The sequence below is a fragment of the Tiliqua scincoides genome, chromosome 1 (genome assembly GCF_035046505.1).
Source record: "Tiliqua scincoides isolate rTilSci1 chromosome 1, rTilSci1.hap2, whole genome shotgun sequence".
NCBI lineage: Eukaryota > Metazoa > Chordata > Lepidosauria > Squamata > Scincidae > Tiliqua > Tiliqua scincoides.
Window position 1 is genome coordinate 196,283,163 of NC_089821.1, and position 14,487 is coordinate 196,297,649.

At 44.2% G+C, this 14,487-nt stretch overlaps 1 protein-coding gene across 2 annotated transcripts in view; it reads right to left on the reverse strand.

Moving 5' to 3' along the window:
• Positions 1–228: 228 nt before the first annotated feature.
• The window catches only part of TRAF3IP2 (TRAF3 interacting protein 2), a 37,519-nt gene continuing 23,260 nt past the window's right edge, over positions 229–14,487 (reverse strand). Inside the window, exons 6-10 of one of the 2 annotated variants that reach the window (XM_066610820.1) lie at positions 12,929–13,017; positions 10,263–10,331; positions 4,978–5,094; positions 2,690–2,764; positions 229–800 (exon numbers count right to left, since the gene is read on the reverse strand). In XM_066610820.1, the coding sequence (XP_066466917.1) occupies positions 654–800; positions 2,690–2,764; positions 4,978–5,094; positions 10,263–10,331; positions 12,929–13,017 (497 nt within the window). In that variant the 3' untranslated portion in view covers positions 229–653. Of the gene's footprint in view, positions 801–2,689; positions 2,765–4,977; positions 5,095–10,262; positions 10,332–12,928; positions 13,018–13,883; positions 13,949–14,487 lie in introns of those variants that run through there. The other variant, XM_066610829.1, reaches the window with a different exon arrangement.

The window sequence follows — 14,487 nt, forward strand, 5'->3', positions numbered from 1 at the left end:
GATTTTTCTCTGTAAACCGCTTTGTGAACTTTTAGTTGAAAAGCGGTATATAAATACTGTTAATAATAATAATAATAATAATGCGTGCATAACCCAATGTGCATAACGAGCAGCCACAATGGGGCTCAAGTCTGTGTTTACTCACAATGAAAGCCCTAAACCTCATGTCTTTCTCAGCAGTGACAAAGATGGCAGTCCATATGAAAGAAAAATATTTTATTGTGTACATGAAACGACTGTGGGCGACCCTTACACAATGCAAGAACATCTGGCTGACAACAAAAGAGCCCTGCACAAACAAGAGAAAGCCATTGTTTTGCTCATTGCAGCATTGCTGAGGGTATTTATTTCCTCTGCTGCAGACTTAGCAAGCACATTGCTAGAAACAGAAGAAAAATGACTGGGCATTCTTTCCATCTGCAGTTTGTTGAAACACAGAGAGAGAAGCAGTGTGCCTGATCAGTTGCAGAAGGAAACATTCAGGATAAGAGAAAACACATGGGTTTGCATTACCCAAGACAATTCTATTAGCAGGGAGGGTGGGAGGGAGAGAGCACATGCTTTTCATCACTTAGAAGAGGAAGCCAGGAGAATCCTGGCAGCCAGCCAGCAGAGTAATACAACAATTGCTTCATATGCACTTTAATGTATGTTCATAATGGCACAACCTGGAGAGTTGGCAAAGGTCCTATCGGAGGGGCAACGTATTCCTCTTCTCTCAGCAACCGCAACAGAATGCTATTTTTATTGCAGGGCCAATTGTAGATGCGAGTGTTCTGAAGCCAGGTAGGCACATGTTCCTGCGAAGAAGGGAGGACAGGAGAAAAGAGTGGGTGGAGAGAACAATATAAAAATCCTTCTACTTCTGTATCACAGTTTTTCCAGAAACTTCCAGGCATCAGTCTCTTCTATAAAGTCCCTCTTTCAGTGGCCTTTGCCAAAATATGACAAGCAATTAGTCATGCTGTGGATTCCCTCTTTGAGCTTATGGTGCAATTTGAATAACTCATTGTAGAAATCACTTGTGTGTAACATTTTTTGTCAGCAAATTATGGCATTAGCCATCACTCATGTTTTAATACCCCTTAATGCCTATGAACCTGATGCATGTTTATTTATTCATCCATTTTTCCCTGCCTTTCCAGGGTCTTCAAGGTGGCTTACATCAAAATCAGAAAAACGGACAAAAATAAAATTGAAAAAATAACAAAAATAAAATAGTAGACATTAGCTCAATACATCAAGTATTAAAGCAGAATCAAAACAACATTAAAAACTAAAAAAACCAACTAAGCTAAAACCCAACTGAGAACAGAAAACAGTCAATATAATGGGGTATTAAATTAACTTATTGAGAAGATAAATACAGTGGGCATTATCCAGACAAATTAAGCACTTTTCCCACTAATTTCATGAGAAGAGTTAGGCACAGGCTTAGCCTTCTCCCGTTTAAGTCAGTGGCACCAAAAGGTGATGAGCTTTGGATAAATTGTGCCTACTGATTTTAGTAGGAGAGAATTACAGCACAAGCTTATGGATGTCTCCTCAGAAGTAAGTCCTCCTGAGTTCAATTGGACTTACTCCCAGGTATGAGTGTATAGGTTTATAGCCTGAACCATGTGCTTAACTCCCCCACTGCAGGTGCTTAAGTATTTGTTAGATCATGCCCAATTTTGCTTTAAAACAACTGTTTCAGTGGTTGTTGTGCCAGCACCCTACCTCCCATGCCCATCAGCAAGCCAGAAGAATTAAAAACCTTCATAGATCAAGGCCACATTTAGTTTCCAGCCCCAGGAGCACCATCAGCTGATCACTACCTGGTTGTGGTCAACTGGCTCCTTGCTTCTATAAAACCCTTGCCTAAGCCTGGGCTTATAGCAACTCACCTGAGGAGCAAAGCAGATTGCTCTGCTTTCCCCTTGCATCTCTGACCCTCTGCTTGCCTCACCCGGTACTTGATCTTGGCCTGATCCCCACTATATCCCCACTACCTCTGGCTATTCACCTCTCTCCCACTCACACTTGAAATTACAGCCTTTCTGCAGTTGGTCTTGGCTCTTAACCAAGGTACAAAAAAATGCAAAAGTTAAGCTTATGTAATTTTAATCTTTTATATTCAGAGGCTGCAACAGACTCATTTTTCCCTTTGCTGTGTTTTGACAAATTCTAGAACACAAGAAATGGACTCTTCCTATATTCATGGAAGTTCTAGAAGGCTCTTTTACTTCACCCATTGTGGGAAGCTCCCCTCCTTCCCAATTTTCATCATACACTTCAGGAGACATCTGCTCTTGCTGGCCCTGCTAACTGTGAAATCAGGAAGATTTGTGCCTGACAAATATAAGACTCCATACTCAAGATTAGTTTTGGATAAAAAAGTAAAAAAGGCATATGGACAGAAAACTGCCCCTCTCAAGCTCAATTTTCATGTTTTAAATTGCTCAAGAAGAGGAGCATTAGCTCTTCTACACCGCAGCACCAAATATGTCTTTGCACATTAGTATTCTTGAATCAAACTACACTTTTATCTACAAACGCTGTGAAGCATTTCTCAAAGATGTCACGCCGAATATAAGCAGAATTGTTTTCGACATTCAGAAAAGGCATGTGAAAGCTTTTTGTATTTCAGTTTGTGCATTCATCAAAAATGAAGCATGATTAATTCATTTAATCAGAATTGCCTTTTTACCTTTTTTGCATTTGGAAAAAGCACAGGAATGAATCGGAAGTTCATGCTTCCCTGCTGTATAAACTCAATCTGCATCTAAAAAAGAAATTAGTCCAAAATTATTGTAAGAATTATGCTTTCTGTGCCCTAAGCACAAGACTCAAACAATTCCATATGCAGAATCAGGTCTCTGCAAACATGTCTGCTGCACATTCTGCAGTGGCTATGCACCTGTGCAGACAGGCTTGTATGTATATCCTCTTCTGGACTGTACATTGCATGGGCATCAGGATAGTGAGCACTGGAACAGTATGCCCTGCCCTGATCACCGTGGGGGGGGGGGTAGTGATCACAGCACAGTCCTATGCATGTCAACTCAGAAGCCTTATTAGCTGTGATGAGGCTTACACCCAGGAAACTGGGTATAAGATTGCAGTCTTACAGCCCAATTCTATGTGATCCGCTGGCAGCAGCTGCTGAAAAATAGCCATAAAACACTTTCCAGCAGCATGTTGCATAGTGCACTTCCAGGGCGATGGTGGGAAAGCCAGAGCTTTGCTGAGGGTGTTGCTCAAGCATCAGGAAGGTAGGATGCTGGGAGGGGAGGGCATAATGGGTTTGAGGAGGGGTAAAATTGGGCAGGGTGGGGAGGCTGTGGGTGGAGGTGGATCTGGCGGCAATGGCACATGCTGGATCCTGAGCAGCATGCAGCTAGGAGCAGGTGCACATGAGCTACATTGTGCAGGCTGCCAACTGCTGCATGCAGGATCTTTGGCTTTACATCCTGAGATACCAAACTCTTGTATTGGATTTTGACCTTCTCATGTCTGCTGTGCAGTTGTGGTAACACTCAAATAAATCTTCAAAAAGCAATTTTCTTTTTGATCCTCCTTAATTTCAACATTGCTTAATATCGAATTGTGTTCTATTCACAAACACTGAAAAAAGAACTACATTTGAATTTTGGAATGGCCTAAACCTTTTGGACCAAATTTGGGGAGTTCAGTTTGTCAACTTAATTTCCAAACCCTTCAGAGTCCATGTCTGATCTGAAATAAATCCAGATGGGTCATAGCTGTAGTGAAACTCATGTGCTGCCCATGCAGGAAAGGCCTTGAAGCCTCTGGCCTAGAGGCCATGAATTGGTTCCTCCCACATATTCCCTCAACTTTAGGTAAGCCACATGGAGGTGGACAACAAGAACTCTGATCTGCAGTAGCAGCCCCTGGTGCACAGCAGTGAGGTCATGATGGTATGTCAGACCTTGAAGATCTCTGTGCACTGTGGGTGGTATTTCAGGCATCAAATATCAGTTTGGACTTGGTGCAGACATCTGAGTAAACAGTCTGGTTCATCAGAAGTTTTCAGCAAAACTTAGTAATGACCAAGTCCTACTGAAAGCAATGGCATGGGACTTGGTTCTGAATAACTTCTGCTGGATTGTGCCTTTTTTGTTTATAGGAAAAATATTACGTTGCTGTAAAATAATGTTGGAATCAACATCATTATTGGAATGGGTCTGACAGGGTTTTTTCCCTTCCAGTTAGGAAATTTCATTGTGATCATCATTGAATCTGCCCCCTTCTCCTGGCACTTGTGTCTTCTTACAGGCTGGGCTAGCTGTGCACTTCATATACAATGTTCAATTGTATGTGAAGAATCCTAATTAACCTGAATGGGTGAAGACTCCAGGGACTGGCATGATAGTGCTGCTGAAGAAGGAAACCAGCTTTGTGCCAGCTTATTAGATCAGATCAGGCAACACTCCAGAGAGAATTCTTCACGGTATTAGCAAGCTGAGTCTGTGACAATGAGAAGGCCACAGATAGACCAGAACAAATGGACCCAGAAAGAGAATGCACTAGCCCAGAGGTTGATGAAAGGACACAGATGTGAATTGCCTTGCTTGCATGCCATGATTACTTTCACAGGTCTAGTTGTCAGATTTACTGTTGTCTGTAGGCTCCACTGTCTGTAGGCAGCGAATCAATGCGAGGAAGCTCAGGCATGAGATAATATCATATTAAGGGACTTGAGAAAGAATATAATGGGATTTAAACAGGCTACAAAGCCATAACGAAAGAGACGCAGCCAGTCACACACACACACATTTTTTTCTGAACTTCTGAACAACTGCAAATAGCACTGGATGTATGTTATAAGCAGTACTAACAGAGAGCAGAGTTTAAATGCCAACAAAGCAGTGCTTAACTGCAGGATTTATTGAGGACAAGACATAAAGGACACTTCTTTGGGAGAGAGGAAGCGGCAGACCTCTTTTGAAATGGCAAGCACATGTCCTCACTTACCATCCTATGGATGTACTTAGTATGTAAGCCATGTTCATCTTTGTCCAGCTGGGATTCAGCCCCTTCAACATCCTGTTTGTATTTTGGACTGATTGCTATGATTATCATCACTGTCTTCTGTCAGGGAGAAAGAAGCTTTTATGAAATTGTAAAATGCAGTCTGGTTGGGCAAAGCAGCCTGGAAAGCTGCCAGTGTCTATTTTACGTGATCTGATGTTCGCTGGAAGCATAAGGCAATCCAGTTCATTTTGGCAGCGCAGCAACAAATCTTTGTACACTGTATTTCCTCATACCAGGTTTCCTGGATCTCTCCACTCATAAATGATAGATGATACTTAAACACCAGAAGAACAGAAAATATATTTTGCTGCTGACCAGGTTCCCTCCAGAAGCTCACCAATCAATAATGCAAAGCATTACCAAAAAGCTCATTAAAATAGCAAGTTATGCCTGTGTACTCATTGAAATGATATCACTGGCCTCCTAGAATGCAAAAATTCCAGCTAGGGCTGTGGATTCCTGTGCTCACAAAAGAATCTGGATTCTGTACAAAAGCAAATCAAGCTTCTGTCACCAGCATAAAATTATGCAAATTAATACCTGTGCATAGAATTGGGATTTATCATTTACTTTGCTCCTGCTAATCATTGAGAAGAGTAAGAAGCCAAGGGGAATTTGAAGTCACCTCTTTAAGAGAAGGCTTACCTTGCTGCCTGTTTGCCTTCTGGGGTTTCGCTAGATACTGCCCAGAGTTCATGCCTCTTTTCAGAGCCAGAAGGTCTAAAAACTTGTTTATTTTAAACAATGAGGTGGGAGAGTCTCAGGATGCTGTATTCTATGCTCAGTAACACATTTTGTGCTTTCTCAGTGCTTTTGTGGAAGTGCACACAGCATGTTAGTAGTGGTCATTTTTATTTTATACAGGATTCCAACTTCCCCACATAAGAACATAAGAACAGCCCCACTGGATCAGGCCATAGGCCCATCTAGTCCAGTTTCCTGTATCTCACAGCGGCCCACCAAATGCCCCAGGGAGCACACCAGATAACAAGAGACCTCATCCTGGTGCCCTCCCCTACATCTGGCATTCTGACTTAACCCATTCCTAAAATCAGGAGGTTGCGCATACACATCATGGCTTGTACCCCATAATGGATTTTTCCTCCAGAAACTTGTCCAATCCCCTTTTAAAGGTGTCTAGGCTAGACGGCAGCACCACATCCTGTGGCAAGGAGTTCCACAGACCGACCACACGCTGAGTAAATAAATATTTTCTTTTGTCTGTCCTAACCCGCCCAACACTCAATTTTAGTGGATGTCCCCTGGTTCTGGTATTATGTGAGAGTGTAAAGAGCATCTCCCTATCCACTCTGTCCATCCCCTGCATAATTTTGTATGTCTCAATCATATCCCCCCTCAAGCGTCTCTTTTCTAGGCTGAAGAGGCCCAAACGCCGTAGCCTTTCCTCATAAGGAAGGTGCCCCAGCCCCGTAATCATCTTAGTCGCTCTCTTTTGCACCTTTTCCATTTCCACTATGTCTTTTTTGAGATGCGGCGACCAGAACTGGACACAATACTCCAGGTGTGGCCTTACCATCGATTTGTACAACGGCATTATAATACTAGCAGTTTTGTTCTCAATACCCTTCCTAATGATCCCAAGCATAGAATTGGCCTTCTTCACTGCCGCCGCACATTGGGTCGACACTTTCATTGACCTGTCCACCACCACCCCAAGATCTCTCTCCTGATCTGTCACAGACAGCTCAGAACCCATCAGCCTATATCTAAAGTTTTGATTTTTTGCCCCAATGTGCATGACTTTACACTTACTGACATTGAAGCGCATCTGCCATTTTGCTGCCCATTCTGCCAGTCTGGAGAGATCCTTCTGGAGCTCCTCACAATCACTTCTGGTCTTTACCACTCGGAAAAGTTTGGTGTCATCTGCAAACTTAGCCACTTCACTGCTCAACCCTGTCTCCAGGTCATTTATGAAGAGGTTGAAAAGCACCGGTCCCAGGACAGATCCTTGGGGCACACCGCTTTTCACCTCTCTCCATTGTGAAAATTGCCCATTGACAACCACTCTCTGCTTCCTGGCCTCCAACCAGTTCTCAATCCACAAGAGGACCTGTCCTCTAATTCCCTGACTGTGGAGTTTTTTCAGTATCCTTTGGCGAGGGACCGTGTCAAACGCCTTCTGAAAGTCCAGATATATAATGTCCACGGGTTCTCCCGCATCCACATGCCTGTTGACCTTTTCAAAGAATTCTATAAGGTTTGTGAGGCAAGACTTACCCTTACAGAAGCCATGCTGACTCTCCCTCAGCAAGGCCTGTTCGTCTATGTGTTTTGAATCTTTTAGAAGCTTTAGTTTGCAATCCTAAATCATCCCGTTAAGCAGTATGTTCTTTGTTCATTTGTTGTATGCAGCACCCACATACCAGAGAGCCAGTGCAATGTAGTAGGCACAGTGTCAGACTGGGGAGATCTGGGTTCAAATCCCTGCTCAGCCACAAAGCTTATTAGACAACCTGAAGCCTGTCACTCTCTCTTAGCCTAATCCACTTTACAGGGTTGTTGTGAGGAGAAGTGGGCGGGGGAAAAGGAGAGAACATCGTCTGCAGCTCAAAGCTCTTTGGAGGAACAGTTAGATAAACAAGTAATTAATGAATAAATAAATAAGCCCATACTGATCTAAACTCAGTGGGAATGGGGCGCATCTGTTTAATGGTCGTTGACAACGCACAGAACTGGAGCAGCCGGGAAACATGACTGCTTTGACATGGGGCACCTGGGAGGGGGAAAAATTCACCACTGCCTCTTGTAGAAAGAAAACCAGGAACGCATTTGGAACTGAGGTGCTGGAAAAATCCGAGGGGTAAAGATCTCTCATTTACTGCAGCTCTCATTTGAATGAAATGCAGTCATTGCTTTATTCACAAACCCTGCACGCAAGGCTCATTTTCCAAGTGAGATTGCAAGCAGAGCAAATATAGCCTACCAGCATTGGATTATGGTCAAGAATGAATATGGTTATTGCCACTTGACTTGAAATACCTTTCATGCACCAGTTGGAAAGATTTGACACACTTCATTTTAAATTTATACTTATAATCATTTATTTCAAATGGAAAAGCTTTTTAATCGAAGTGCCCTAAACTGGCCTATAAAAAGAAAATCATAAAGCTCTTTCCATCTACCGCAATGAAAAGGTTTCATATGGAATGACAATACTGTACAACACCCGCCACCATGCCCTATTACATAGTCAATATTTTGTTTAATTCAAGGTGTGTAGGAGACATGCATCTAAATACATGTGCTTGATGCTCGGTATCTGTCTGCATAGCAAAGGGTCAGACCAGTAATGTGGCTATTTGCTGGCCTGAAGACAAAAGGCCACAGTTCCAGAGGCCAGGCAGGCCACATTTCTCACCCTAAAGTCATGTAATTGCACCCCTTCCTTAAATGATCCATGGAATCTAATTCTCCAAATTTGAATGGAGATTTGTTTATTCTGTAAATGTAAATGTAGTTTTCATGCCTCCAAAATGTAGTTGAAACCTTCGACTGCAAATCAAGCTGGAACAGCATGTCATGTGACCTTGTAACTGCCGACATTGGAACAGCATGTCATGTGACCTTGTGACTACAGACATATCCCTGGACTCCTGATTTTGGAAAAAACAAATTTTGTAAAACAAAGGAAAAGTTTCAAATTTCCAGTGGTCCTCACCACCCCCATTATTGAGCTCTAATATAGGAATGAACCAACAGCTATCCAGCTACCTACCAAACCCTCAGCAGGGTGGGAAAACAAAGCCAGAACCCAGGAAGGCTCCTTGACCAGCAACAGAGAACAATCTGATGGGGCAAAAAACCTATAGCAATCCTATTCCTAATCCAGATCACAGCATCCTTCTTTTGCAATGACCCAAGATGGCAACACCCAGGAGAGCCAGAAGAAGAGTCCATGGGAGACATCCTGCGGTGCCCGTGAGTTTGCTGCAGCACCCTCAGGCACAACAGCACACAGTTTGGGAACTTCTGCCATAGCCTTATGTAAAGCAGCACTGTCCCCCCAGACAAGAACCTGTATATTGGGAAATGAAAAAAAGAGTATACAGGGAGAAAATATATGGGGTTATGGAGGCTGGGACAGGCCCGTGTTGAGGGGATGGATGTGCAAGATAGTCCGGCATGGGCTAGAAATGTGTCAAATGGTGAGGATGAAAAGGTAGGAATTGAGCATGAAATGGAAAGAAGGCAAAAAGCAGGAGTTGCATGGGGGAAAATGAAATTCTTCAGCTTAGTAGGTGGCAGAAAACAGTTTGAAACCTTAAGGGACCCAGGGTGCAATCCTAACCCACTTACCGACATAAGGGTAATGCAACTTTGAGGTAAGGGAACAAACATTGCCATACCTTGAGGAGGCCTCTGTGCCTGCCCCCCAACTGCAGGATGCAGCATATGCCCCACTGGCACAGATAGGCCAGTGCTGGAAAGTGGGTTAGGATTGCGCCCACAGGCAAATGCTTCTGCTCACACCTACCCTGTTGGACTGGGAACCAACCACACCCACACTGCTGCCCTGCACATTGTTCCCTTGAGTGGCTCATTGGTTTGTCTTGCTGATTTCCAGCTCACTAGCAGGCGGTTGATGCTATCAGCCTTAAGTAAACTCAAGGATATTAAGAAGAGGCTTGTTGGGGTTATTCTCTTTTCATTCAGTATTCTCTTCTCAAAAGTGGCCAGCCATAAACATTTTTGTGTGCTGACCACTGGTTCAGGGTGCTGACCACTCTTCCTCCCCAATAGCGTTGAGCTGACCATGTTGACCACTATCATACAAACATAAGCATACAGCCCCCTGCAGTTTGTGTGTTCCCCTAAACTAGAGCCCCCAAATGTACCAATGCTGTATGTGAATGTGTTTACTTATGACTGTGACTTATTTTGTTTTTCTTTGCACTAAGTGCCTTAATGCATAAATAAATGTGTGAAACATTTTTTTTAAAGAAGATGTCAGAGCAAGTAGTGTATTGATTTAAAACAACAAAAAATAAAAGCCAGGACTCCTTATCTCAAAGCTCCTATTTTAAATTAGACAGAAGGGGTGAAGGGGTAGGCAAAGACAGGAAAAACACAAATAATGAGCCCACAAGGGGGGTGGGATAGGTTTCAGTTTTAGTTCATGATTTCTTAGTAGGCAACCTGGAGGATTTTCTTTCTGTGTGGGACAATGTTCATGGAAAAGTACATTATTTTTCTTTACTTACATCACTGAGGTAGCGCTCCATCCACTTAATAATATCGATACCTCGCACAGTGTCTTCAAATATATCAATCTAGAAGAAAGTGAAAACATATACTTAATTTCTTCATCTCTGGCTGTAGATGAAGGTAGGAGGTAACAACATACATCTTTGCTCTTGACCACCTTTATTTTAGAGCCCCAAGGTTTTGAGTGCTTTGTGCAATCATACCTTGTTTACATCTCTGTGTCTGCCCATGTCTCTCTGTGTGTACTAACTATACTCTTCATTCTCCATCTACGAGGGAAGAGCCAGTACATTTCTGTAGCCTGGGGTGTCCTCTGACAATTGCAACACTGCAGCTGACAAGAAATCTTCAGGGTCTCTATGTAATTGTCTTCCTCCCATCTAACGCAAGAGACACTGTTGGGGGGGCAGGGGCTGCTATAATAGGATCACCACAGTGCAGAGCAAACTTCAGCCCTCAGGTGTTTGGTACTGTCATTATCTTACAGCACAATCCTATCTTGCACTGGAACAGGCAGGCCAGGAGGCCTGTGCTGTATCCAGTGCAAGATAGGGTCCCGAAATGGCCCTCTTCCCCTTAACCCTGGGTAAGCCACTGCAGCCCCAATGGGTCCCCTCGGACATGCGCCACCTCCTGAGGTGGCATAAGTCCTAGGGAAGTGGAGTGCCTTGAAGCTGCTCTGCGTTGCTCGGAAACGGCGGTTGGGAACCGACATGAAAGCCGAGTTCCAGCCCCACCTCCTGCTCCCCACCTGTCCCCCGAGACTGTCCTCAACCTACCATTCCCCCACCCAGAACACCTCCCTCCTGCCTCCTCCCTGCCTACTCCCCATCCACCCCAGTGCCTTGTGTCAGCCGATGCAAGGCTCCCTAGCAGATTCAGCATGGAGGCAGGATTCCGCCTCCATGGGCTGGCACGCATCCATGCACTCGCTCAGCTGACTCACAAGGAGGCGCAAAACATGCTTTACGGCACTTTTGCAACCCGTTTAGGCCCAAGGGCACCTCAGGATTATGCCCTGAGCCTCTGTTGGTAACTCTGGTTCTTCCAATATGCAAATATGACCCAGGAACAAACTGCTTCTAATGCATAATTCTTGAGTTCCAAGGTAGATTATCAATCACATTCAAACAATCATCTAAACTGTGGTTTAATTATCCACATGTACCACACTGAGCATTGGGCTTGTGCATTACCTCTTCCCCTTCTTTATGCAGGAGGGAGGAGATAAAAAGCTTTTGCTTTTGCAAAACCTTGTTTCCTATTACATGTGAATTCAGAAAGCTGTGGTTTATTTAACAATGGTTAGTTCAAACAAACCAGGATCAAACTGTGTTTTCAGATTCAGGTTTGTTAACTAACTGCACTTGGAATAAAACACAGATTCCTGAATTTAGACATAAAGGGCAACAGTAGCTTATTCAGAACCAGAAGTTCAATCAGCTTTCAATCTCTTCCTCTCATTGCCAAGTGGGAGGAGAAGTGCATAAGCCCAAGTCTTACCAAGCCGAAGTCTTACAGCAGCTTATTCACAATAATCTAAAACATGGTTTTAGATTATGGTCTGAAGTGGACAATTAGATTGCCCCAAGTAATTATCCTAAGGTAATTTCTTCAACCTCTTATGGCACAATCCTACCCAAGGTCTACAGTAGCAGATCATAATATCTGCTGCCAGAAGCCCCAGCCCAGTGCTGCAAAAGCCAGATTGCTGTTGTGTGCTTTGGGGCTGCCAGCATTAATGCCTGGAAGCCCTGCATGTGCTATACCAGCTCATCCAGCCCACACCAGAGCAGGTAAGGTGCAGGCAGGGATGGTTTGGGGAAAGATCAGGGCAGAGAGCAGGCTGAACTGGGGGCAGAAGGGGGAGGATCTTGGTAGCAGCTGAAACACCAAGATCCTATCCCCCCTTTCCTGGCCCAACACACCTCCTGAGCCTTCTCAGACTTATGTCAGCTAGGGCTCAATCCTAACCAATTTTCCAGCACTGAGGTAAGGGCAATGCAATTCTGAGGTAAGGGAACAAACATTGCCTTACCTTGAGGAGGTCTCTGTGACTGCCCGCCAACTGCAGGATGCAGCACATGCCCCACTGGCACAGCTATGTCAGTGCTAGAAGTTTGGTTAGGATAGCGCCCCTAAATAGGTAGCATAAGCCCAAGGAGACTCATGGGCGGTCAGTTGGCTTGTGGAGAGGTAAGTAAAAATGATATCCACTTTCCTCTCTTGGGCTGTCTGATTGCATCCCCCCCATATCATGTGCCCTCTGGTGGGGTATAGGATCAGGCTGCCCATGTGAGATTTGTGTGGTCCTTCATGAGGTTAATGCAAGAATGAATGAACTACAAAGCATACTGTTCCCTAAGTGCCCTGGAAATAATTTACTCCTTCAACGCACTGTCAGCGCAATCTCTTTCCTTGAGAACTGCAGTACAGGCACTAGGAATGTCAGTGTGTTACTTAAAGATATTAGAATTTCAATACAGTAGGCTACATAAACAAATTCCTTCGTTTTTAAAATACAACATTCTGCACTGTAGGCAAGAACATTAAACAGAAGGAAAACATACTTTCAAAGACATCCTATGTTATACATTCTCCCTTTCTGGTCCTCCCTTGTTTCCCTTTGCTGCAATTCATTCTTCCAGAATGGAGTACTTACTGCCGTTTGAAATCCATTTACAAACAAAAAGTTCACAAATTTCATGACCTCCACAGCTGTATCCACAGAATAGGTTATAAAGACTTTACCTAGGAGAGATGTTTGTATCAATGTGATGAGTCAAAACAGGCAGCCCTAGAAACAACTGAGCTCCACTTTTTTTTCCACTTGACTTGTTCAGAGCAGACAAACTCTCTTTTGTTTTATTTGGATTATTTGTAGAATCAAACTGAGCTTGGTGGTCTTGTGATCATGCCAGGCACCTCCACCAGCGAGACCTCTGGATTACATTCTAATTTGTCCCATATCCTGTTCTCCAGGCAGGAGCCCTGGGAGTACAAGGACACATTCAAGGGAAAGTTGTTGCTCCTTCTCTGACCAGTGAATGATTCCCAGTTCTCAACATCAGAAGAAATATTTCTAAGAGGATTATAATGGTTGGAAGTAATAAGCTGCTGACAAGTCTCTTCATTCTCTAGACACAGTTTCCTGATTCATGTAGCCCAAAGTGTCTGTCCCCCAAAGTGATTACTCTCTAAATTACATTTTGAACTACATGCTGTTTTGCATGCCAAATATGCCAAGAGACAAATGGGCAGCCCAATCCTATTCAGTGCTGGCACAGTAGGGCCTGTATCCAGTGCTGAAATTGAGCAGGCCAGAGGTCTCTTGGCATTAAGGGAGAATTTGTTACCTTACCCCCTGTCGAGCCCCAGCCTGCCCAATGGGACTATTCAGATCTGCATCAGCTAAAATGCTGGCACAAGTTCAAGAAGCCCCATGTAGGGCTTTCAGGTCCGGGAAGGGGGTTACAATATGACAAGACCTCCTCTGCTGTCCCTGCCCCCCTCCCAGATCTGAACTAACACCCACCCTGCCCTTTCCCTGCCCTGAAACACCCTTCTCCAATTTCATTCCTCCCCCCCATTCCTGCACCACTAAGTGCTGAACTTACCAGCGCCGGTGGCCATTGGTGTGTGTTCTGTGCCAGCGGGGCAGTGCGGGCCTTACCACTAGTGCTGCCTACTTCTGGGTTGTTGCAAATGTGCTTTATGGCATGTTTGCAACAGCTGGTAAACTCAATGAATCTTTGTTTTCAACAGATCCAGAACTTCTGCACCATCTCAAGTACAGCATGCTCCTCTTAAAGTGCACTCACCTATTATACACTGGACCTTAAGCATTTCTGGAAAAGCTATCCCCTAAGGACTTTGGACTGCTTGGTGCACCTTCTACTCATAGTAGAGCCAGGGAAGCCAGAGAATGGAGTACTTACTCTATGCAGGGCAGGATATTTCTGTTTCACCTCATCCTGTTTCACAGGATATTTCTGTTTCACCACACCTTGGCCTGTTTCCAGAGGCCAAGCTACAGGCTCTCTCAACATGAGGAAGGAGGCCATTGGCAGGCTTGGCAATGAATATGGCCAATTAGGAAGACCAGCTCCCTGTATCTCCATCCTCTGATGTCATCAATTTGCTGGGCAGTAGCCAGAGTGCTCCAGCCCAGCAGAATTGCTTCCAGGCAGGTTCCACCTAGAATAGTGTCAGGGGACTCAT